This window comes from Gavialis gangeticus, unplaced genomic scaffold (assembly GCF_001723915.1).
Source record: "Gavialis gangeticus isolate Ggan-Ray unplaced genomic scaffold, GavGan_comp1, whole genome shotgun sequence".
Classification (NCBI taxonomy): Eukaryota; Metazoa; Chordata; order Crocodylia; family Gavialidae; genus Gavialis; species Gavialis gangeticus.
This window is the reverse complement of record NW_017729034.1, coordinates 1196857-1206562: the sequence shown is the minus strand read 5'-3', so window position 1 is coordinate 1206562 and position 9706 is coordinate 1196857. Positions and strand designations below refer to the sequence as shown.

Below are 9706 nucleotides of genomic sequence, written 5' to 3'. Positions count from 1 at the left end.
ATCACAGTTTGGCTGGTTACCACTTTTTTCCATGAGAAGGAGATGAAGAACTAGCAGTTTTGTCTGTATACCTGCATCCACACAAGAAGCACTTTGTAGGGATAGTATCATGCTACTCCTATACCAGGACTACACTCCTAGTCCAGACATGGTCTTGGGTTCCTAAGTGCCTAAACGACCTGTTGAAGTCAAGGCTTTGTGTAGACATTTCCTTAGGTTCCGTAGGGTCCTTTGGCCTTATAGGTGTTGTCCTGCATGGCACTAAGTTTATAATCTTGGTTTTAGTTTCTTTCAGCCCCTCACTCCCCATTTGTGAGATGGGGAAATGCTGTTATCTCAGTGGATCAGAATCTTAAAGAATAGACCAAGGCACCCAGGTATTACAGTAATAGGGAGTAATGATAAGTGCCTAAGGTGGACAGATAAAATAACTAATGCCAGCTCCATTTGGTACAACAGTGGTTCACTGTATTACTGTAGCAGTGCATGTCTCAGACCAATAATGTCTGAACATGACTTGTTCTGATCTCAGACCAAGGCATGTGTGGGAGGGATAAGGCAGCTGGTAATTTTCAAGAAGCTATAATAAGACTGATTTAGTTTGATTGCTGACTAACGTATGGTTCTGAAATCTCAACATGGCTATAACTTGTTTTCTAGGAAGAAAATGTAAATGGATAAAAGCTTTTCTTTGTTGCTAAAAATGCTATATTCAAAGTGGCACTTCTATTTTTGCACCATGAAACACTAAATGTTTTCATTTCAAATCCTCTTCTTGCTGCTTGCTTTTCAGAGAATAATTTTCACCTAGCCCTTTCAAGACTGGAAAGCTGTGATCTCTTCCATAAAGATGATGGGTGAGGTTGTTTGCTTGTTCCTATTACAGTCATCATGCTTTAAAATGTAATTACTGTTTTAAAATTAATTTAAATATTCAGAAAAGGAGATATGCAGAATTATCCTGCATTTGCACAAATGCAACCAAAGTGAGAATCTGACCCAGTCTGTCAAAAAGAACTATGTAAGTGATCCCAAAGTATAATTTATCCCAGTGTTAAATATATGTAGGATCACAGTTCAATGATCATCCTATGGATGAATTTAGAGTCTTGTTTTTTTCCTGAAGAAGGCTGAGTGCTTTACAAGTCCAGCCCCTTTCCCCAGTAAAGTCCTGAGGACCTTAATAAACTGTGGATACCCCCAAAACCTTTTTGACAATCAACACTACTGTAAATCAGGCTAAATTGATTGTAATCCTGTTTCAGAAGATGTGCTTGAGAGGAGCTTTCATCTGTTTGGTGTACTTTTCTATGCTTGGAATATCTTTAAAAAAGCAAAAATCCCGTAATGTAGATCCAATTTCATGTTTATGTGACTGGAATTTTCCTCTGATCCAGTTTGGCAGTTAAGCTATAAAATATTATCCTTGATAAACTTATAGTTTACAGGGTATGTGGAGTGTACCCTGCATTGTACACTGATTGCGGTATGTTAGGTGTAGTCCTTTGGTACCTTCTAGATCAGTGGTGCTCATCCTCCAGCCTGCAGGCCAGATCCAACCTACAGAGACATTTCATCTGGCCTGTCAGGCTCTTCATGGGTCCAGAAATTTGAGGGCAGTGGAAAAGTAGCATTAATTGCTCCCAGAGCTGTGGCAGTTAATGCAGCCATGGTTCCCTTGGCACTGGATTTCCAGACCCATGTGGAGTCCTATGATCCAGATGACATAACCCTGTACGCCAGGTCATGTTGGCAAACAGTCACTCCACAGCTAGATCTGATATGCAGGGTTGAACAAGTGCATGGGGTTGCACCTGCAGACCAACCTTGCATGCCAATTCTGTACTGAATCAAGCCTGTGAACTTGGGTTTGACCTGTGAACTGGTTCTGCATCATTCGTCCAGTTCACAGGGCTAGAAAGCATAGGCACCAGTTTTCCAGGTGGAAGCTACCTTTCCTTGGCCTTCAGTTTCTTTGTTAGGTAGCAGTTTCTTTGTTAGGTAGCATGTTTTGCAAGTTGACAATAGTACCAAATTACCAAGTACCATTAAAAAAAAATGTGCCTGTTAAACAGATAAGTGGTATGGATAGCATAGCTCACATGCAAATTGCCTTGTAAAATTTGCCGCACAGTATGCCATCCCTTATCCTTGAGGAAATCCAAATAGAAATTATTGTGCTTGGCCTTATTTTTAACAAACTGCATTTATTTATTTATTGATCGTGGACTCCCTACTGAAGAGATTGGAGTTTAAGACCAAGCTTTAGCTTGTTCTAGGACCTATTGTTTTCCTATAATTTTCTGAGTGGTTGGTTTTCGTATGTTGGGCCAAGGTACCTGTTTTTTCTCTCTCTCCCAACACTTTTCACCTCTGGAAAGTTCCATGGAACTCTCAATTAAAAAAATAATCCATCCCCTGTTCTTGCCAGCATCCAGAGATCTTGGGTCATGGAGGAGGAGATGAGAAAATAGAGACCAGTTGATGTGTCTGAATTGTAGAGGAGTCCTAGTTATTCAGTGGCAGTACTCTCTGAGCACTCTGAAAGACCATGCTACTGCAGATTGGAGGTTTGTAGTTGGTAGACCTACAGATGCTGTGGTTAACAGTGTTAATCTGATGTCAGGCTGAAGATGTTGTTTCAGAAAATTATTTTAATCAATTCTGTCTGCTGCAGATGTTTTATTAGCATTTTAACGATACTGGTATCAGGGCAGAAACTTGTAATAAAGCGCGGGAAGTTTTTAGATTTTACAGTTCTTCCTCTAGACCAAGAATGAGATAATTGTTCATCCTTTGAATGCAGGTGCTCCACTCAAAATACAATGGGTGTTGTACATACATATATATTTTTTTACATTGTTCTGATAACTAATACCACATTTTTGCAGCAGAAATGTATATTTGGTAGTGTGAAAGAAGTGAGTAGTATTGTTAAATTACAAGCAATAGTTTAAAAGACTTGAATTGTGATAATTTGGTTTGATTTGTGTGGCACTTATTTATCGAGTATGAGTCACTGAAATACCTAGAAACTCTGTGTGCGTGTGTGTGTGTGTGTGTGTGTTTGGGTAAATGTATAAAAATACACTCTCAAGATGCGTTTTACAATAGTAAATGCTGTCTGAAAGAATTCTTGTAAAAACCCTGTATTGTACATCCATTAAGTTACTTAGTTTTGCTAGTCTACAGTCAAGTCTTGATAACTGTGTAGGGCACAAAGGGTATATTTTTTCTATAACCTTTCCCATTCTAGTTGAGACCTAAGTAAGCTTAAAGTTTTCAGGACCATTAAGCTATGCACACCTGTAAATGGCATAAAATAGCCACATTATATGGGGTGCCAGTAAAACTACATAGGGTAAACCAATGGAAATTTGGGTTGGGGGGTTATTAGTGATACAGTTTTCAGACTCACTCCAACATAGGGTGCATATAGTGTAAAGGCTCAATTTTGGAAACTTTCTCAAGTGAGTGTTTCCATCAGAATCAAAGAAATTATTTACAAGAGAGAGATTCACAAAACTGGGTGCTAGCACTGGAATGCTTTGTTGCACATCCTAGCAAATATTCCATTTCTTCAGTAAAGCTCATGATGTTCTTGGAAATCTCTAATCAAATTTTGACTTACACTAGTATTACAAGTAACTGCAGTAAATGCAATATGCAGTAATGGATAAACGGAAAGTTTCTTCTCCACTGTTTCCTGGTAGAGGAATATAGCATTAAAGAAAATCATATAATTTTTTCAACAGCCTCCTGTTTAGAGAATTTTTTTTTCTTAAGAAAGGAATGTCCTCCCTTTGTTTTGAATACCTTGCTGAGGAAAGGACCTTCTCATAAGGCATTTGAAGTCCTCACTTTTATTTTAATATATGTATTTGCAAATGGGACAGCTTAAAGTATCTGTTTATAATAAATAACGTATGTGAACTAAAATCAAGCTTTCCTAGTTTAGAATTTGAGATGCTCTCAGAATGTCGGTGATATGAAGGAGTATGTAATAATCTTTCAGACTATCTAGCCACATCAGTTTGCTTCCTGAGCTGTAGCCAAACTACAAAGTCAGCTTCCCATCCCCCCAAGTCTGACAGTACACAGTGCCATAGTGTAAAGAAGAGCAGCCCTAAGGGCTGTTTTAATTTCACACCAGCCCATTTAACATAATTTCAGCAATCAGGGATGGCTCGGGTGAAAAAGTGTCCTGGCCATAACCCCTCAAACACTGGAAAGTGGGTAGACTGGAAATCATTAGGTGGCTCCAGATCATTAGAGAATTTATGTGAGAAGAATTGATTGGCTGCAGGCAGATCAAGTGTGGTCCAGGGCTCCTCCTCACCATCAGAGCAGTATGAAGCAACTAACAGGACAGAGACAGAGGTCTCTAATTCTTACATCTTCACATCAAACAACCCAAGAAAATAAAGAGTAAAGCCATGAAACGTAAAGACACGAAACCTAGTACTGTGGTCAAAAGATGATCAGTAGCTAAGTGATCGAGGGGGGGGAGCAGCCAGAATTGTACGAGTCAGGATTCTGAGTGGTGATAAGTTTGGAAAACCAGCATGGCAAAACACAGCAATGGGAAAAGTAGCTCTTATCCTCCTGCCCATGCTGCTGGCCACGTTTCTCATGCAACATTCACCCACTTGTGTCATGGTAGTGGCAGTTGTTTCTGGAAGACACCTGGCTGCAGTTGACTGTTGAAAAAACATGACTGAAGAATGGATTATTTGATGAATTGTTTTAAAACTGTTTTTGTGTGGCTAGTGCTGCTTGCAGTTAAAGGAAAGAACAATAAGTGGAAATCTACATACACTTCCCTTGCTGTGCCCCTTTCTTGTCTCCTTCCTTTTCACCTTCCTCTTTAACCTGCTCCCCTTTTGGATATTTTTTCCCTTCCTTTCACGCTGTCAAGACCTGCATTTGTTTCCTTTCACCTCCCCCCTTGGTTACTGTTCTCTCACCACCTAGATTCTCACCTTGAACCCTAATGAGGAGCAGTGGGGCAGAGAAAAAGGAATTCATTTTAATAGATTTCATACACATTAGGGCTGGAAGGGACCTCGGAAGATCGAGTCCAGCCCCCGCCCCAAGGGCAGGAAGTCAGCTGGGGTCAAGGGATTCCAGCAAGATAGGTGTCCAAACATTTCTTAAAAGAGTCCAGTGTAGGTGCCTGCACCACCTCTGGGGGAAAGTCTGTTCCTGGCCTTGGGGGCTCTGACAGTAAAGACTTTTTTTTTTATGTCCAGCCTGAAACAGTCTTGGAGGAGTTCGTGACCGTTGGACCTTGTCATCCCTTGGGGAGCTCTGGTAAACAGGCATTCCCCCACATCCTGATGTACACCTTTATAGGCAGCCACTAAGTCATCCCTAAGCCTGTGCTTTTCCAGGCTGAAGAGTCCCATGGCTCTCAGCCTGTCATCATAGGGCCTGTTCTCTTGCCCTTTAATCATGAGCATGGCTCTCCTCTGGACTCTCTCAAGCTTCTCCACATCCTTTTAAAATTGTGGAGCCCAGAACTGAATGCAGTACTCCAGCTGTGGCCTCACTTTCCCTTCTCAAAGTTTCTGTCAATCTGTCAAACTCAGATTGCACTTTTCTTTTTTCCTCGCTTGTCCCATCTAAATGGGACTGTTGTTGTAGATCAGGGCTCTCTACTGGCTTTGGTCATACAAATCTTCTTTCAACTCCCATCTCATGTGCCTCCCCACTATATCTCTCCATCTTATCTTCAGTCTTCCTCCTCTTTCTCCCTGGTAGTGCCATTCTGGTAACTTCTTTTCCCACATTTTCTTCCAGCCTCCTTTGAACACACCTATAACATGCCAGTCTTCTCTCTTGTACTTCCTCAGATGCCTCCACTACCTTCACTGATCCTCTGATGTAAGTATTGAGGTGAAGGTAGTGGAGGCATCTGAGGAAGTACAAGAGAGAAGACTGGCATATTCAAAGGAGTCTAGAAGAGTATGTAAAGAAATCCAGAAGAATCTGGAAGAAAATTCAGATTACACTCTCTTGCTTCAAAACATCTTTACACTAGATTAGAAAAATGGTAGAAAAATTAGCCTGGAGAGCAATCCTGAAGTAGACTTGGAGGAGATGAGTAAAATAGTTAAACATGTCTAGTTCACTTTCAACTTTTGTGATATCCATCTGTGCTGCAAAAGTGGATGTTCCTGCTTGAAAGGCTCAGCCATGAGAGAGGTAATATTATGAATATTTGAAAATAATTATTAGTCTTCTCATCCCATGCCAATTAAAATGGATGAGGCTGGTCACCACTTAAAATTCATAATATCTTTCTGCAAACTGATTGAAGTGATCGTGAATCAGTTCACACTCAGGAAATTTCCCCGTAAAACCATCAGGAATGAAAACTTTGCTTTTTTCTTTAATAAGAGTTTAGGCTCTGTAAGAAAAACTCTTGAATTCACCTGATAAGTGCTGGAGTGGTATTCTAGCCCTTTCCTTCTCACTTCCAGTTTAATTTTGTTAGGCACCTGTGTAATGATCTTTTAGCCCTTCAACAGGCTAAGCAAGAATCTGTTGGTAAAGAAAGGGTATGTTTTAGTACAGATGTGGTCACAGAGCTATTGCTGAGAAGCCTGCAGGCCAGAATTTATTTTGAAATGTGACCATAATGACTTCTTGAGGAAGTCCTGAAGGTCATAGCACTTATTTTTGTTTCACGTTTCCTGATTTAGTACAGGTTTCCCTCGCTTTATGCTGTACATTCATTCCTGGAAAACGGTGCATAACTCAAATTTGCGTAAAGGGAACCCACTTTACAATGTAACAAATAGGGATACCTTCCAAGAACTCGACTGTACTGACACCCAGACCCATTTCTACCACGTTTACAAGACAGTTTTGGGACTCACCAACAGCAGATGGTACACACAAGCACAGGGCACTATCATAATGGGGATGGCAGGTACAGAAACATGTCACAGACAATGAGCAAGGAGTACAGATCCACACAGAAGACTGTATGTTGGTGCACGTCACTCCCACAGTGCACTGCACAAAACAGCTGACTGCAGGCTTCTACCACAGCAATCGCATAAGAGTGAATTTACCTCGCATATAACGAATTTTTGTTATAACCTGCAGGAATCTTGACTCATCTTAGGGTTTCCTAATACTCATGAATCACTCACATGATTCATTTATCCTTTGTGGGTAAGGGAGTGCCTTGGGATTGCACAACACCAACTCCAAGAACCATCTTTGCAAAGTTCTTTGCAATTTGTAGGTGAAATACGATTTATGTAAGTGTAGTGTTCTATAAAAAAAAGTAATTGTTTCAAAGCTTTGTATTAATTCAGAAACTGTCAGCTAGGGTTAGGAATGTTTGTAATATGATATGGAATGTCTAATATAGCTTTGGATGCTAATGGCTACATACTGAACCAAACAGTGAGATCTGAACAGTGAATCCCACCCCAGGACACTGTTTTTCTGAAACTAAGCATTCATGAGACAGGAACAAACTTAAATGAAAAATCATAAACTCATCATGTTTTGAAATGTATAAATCTTTAATATCTGTTCAACAGTGAGCCCTGTAAAAAGTGCATTGTTGTTGGTAATGGAGGAGTGCTTCGAAACAAGACACTAGGGGAAAAGATTAACTCCTATCATGTAGTAATAAGGTAAGCTGTATTCTTTTCTCATTTATGACAAAGTTCCCCCTGAATAGTTCAGTGGTTATAAATGAAAATAGATCAAACCTTTGATTTAACAACATGGTTGCTTGGATACTCCTTATTTCAAACAGTAAATTGTATGATATTTTATTGTGTGATTAATGAACATAAATTGTAGAAGGCAGGATGAAGGGGCACCTTATAGGCTAATTCAGGGATACATAAGCTTTTATAAAATCTGATGAAGTATGTTGTTGCTTACAGAAGCTTGTGCTTCTCTGAATTATCTATAAGATGGCACCTTTGCTGCTTTCTGCCTGACTTCAGACTAACACAGATAACTACCTTTCTCTAAACATAAATTGTATTACCGTTGAGTGAAATCTAGGATTACATTAGGACCCAGGTCACTTCACAAAATGTTTAGATAGGATGAAAATAAGAAGCAAAAGGAAGTGTTTTTAGCATTGCCTCTCATCTGCATGTCACCTGTACAGTTGTTCACAATGTACACCCTTAAAGTGACTTCATTCTCCCTCTCACAAACAGATCAACCAGTCTGGCTCATGTAGTCCATTCATTAAGCCCTTCCGTTTTTATATTGCTGAGCTTATCATCAAGGCTGTCTTTGACAGTGCAAATGATGATTTAATGCTGACAGGCAAAGTCTCTCTAGAGGAGCCAGCATCATCATCCACTTACCAGAATATGTCATGCCCTCTTCTGCAAGTTGGACACCATCCCCAGCAGTTGCACAGCAGTAGGGCACATGCTGCTGCTGTGCTTCCCCCTCCTAGGTCCCCCATCTCTGCTAAAATAGAGTATATGGCCAAAGCTTGTAACTTTCTGGTGTGTGACAACTAGTCTCAAAATGTCCGAGCAACTAGCAAGTGCCAAAATGTTACTTTCTTTTGGCCACTGCAATCATCTGTAAGGATGAAAAAAATCATTTGTCTTTGGGGAAAGTCTAAATTGAACAGTGCTCAGCTTTGCTGCTGGCAGCCCTACCCTCGATGGTAAGCTCATGAAGTTTATCAGCTTGCCAGAGTAAACCAGGTAAAAGACACCAAAAGAACCAACCCTGGGAGGGTAGAGACAAGTATAGGAAGCTCTTATGAGACAGACTGAGTCCCTGTGACAGCCAAGGGCAGCAGTGAATGATAACGCAAGGGGATATTTTATTCACACAGACAAAATATTGCCAACATATAATATGCAAAGCCCATTCCATATTTAATCAGTGTAAGAGTGAACAGTTTTTCCACAATATCTGAAATCCAGAGTGGATAAAAATGATGTTTTAATTATTCTTTTAATTTAACTTACACGGTGCTTTCTTTTCAAGAATAAACTTATAGCAAATATTTGCAAAATACATTAGATTATGAGCTCTTTAGGGCAAATGAACATAGTTTATGTTCCTATTTGCCCAGCACTGTTGCAATATACAGCACAGTGGCTAAGTCTTTGGCAAAGGTAGTATCAGATGAGCACTGCTTCCCTCTACTGTGAATTTCAGGTTCACTTCATTATCTTGCTCTAGATTTCCTTGCATATTGATAACAGCATATTATTTTTATTTAAATGATTAAACAGATTCAGGTTTTGATAAATTCAGGCCTTAACAGAGGCTCTCAATTTCAAATAAGGTCCACTACTTATTACTATAATAGTGAATCCCTTCAGAAGAAATTGGACCTACTGTAGTAGGGATAATTAGATTGGGAACAAATGTTTAAGATTGGACCCTGGGAAGCACAAAACCAGACACAGGGCAGGAATTCAGGGAAAGAGGCCCCAGGAGATGATATTGGTGGGAAGGAGAGCTGCAGAATTCCAGGAAAAACTAACCTGTGACGAGATATTTGAAGTAGAGGTGGTGGGGCTGGGCAAAGACTGCTCTAAAAGCTCTGACAGAAAGTGTCCTAAGTACTAAGAGCAAGAAAAAAGGCACAAAGCTAGAACACAGACAGAAAACAAAAGAGGTGAGACAAGAGGACTAGCAGAAAGGAAGAAACACCACAGTAACACCCCCCCCCCCCCAAAAAAAAAAA

General features: G+C 40.1%; 1 protein-coding gene across 4 annotated transcripts in view; it reads left to right on the top strand.

Annotated features, from left to right (window-relative positions):
• Positions 1–9706, top strand: part of ST3GAL6 (ST3 beta-galactoside alpha-2,3-sialyltransferase 6) — a 74984-nt gene that overhangs the window by 50220 nt on the left and 15058 nt on the right. For all 4 annotated transcript variants that reach the window (XM_019527105.1, XM_019527103.1, XM_019527102.1 and 1 more), the window contains exons 5-6: positions 794–857; positions 7563–7658. In XM_019527105.1, coding sequence (XP_019382650.1) covers positions 794–857; positions 7563–7658 — 160 coding nt within the window. The remainder of the gene's footprint in view (positions 1–793; positions 858–7562; positions 7659–9706) is intronic.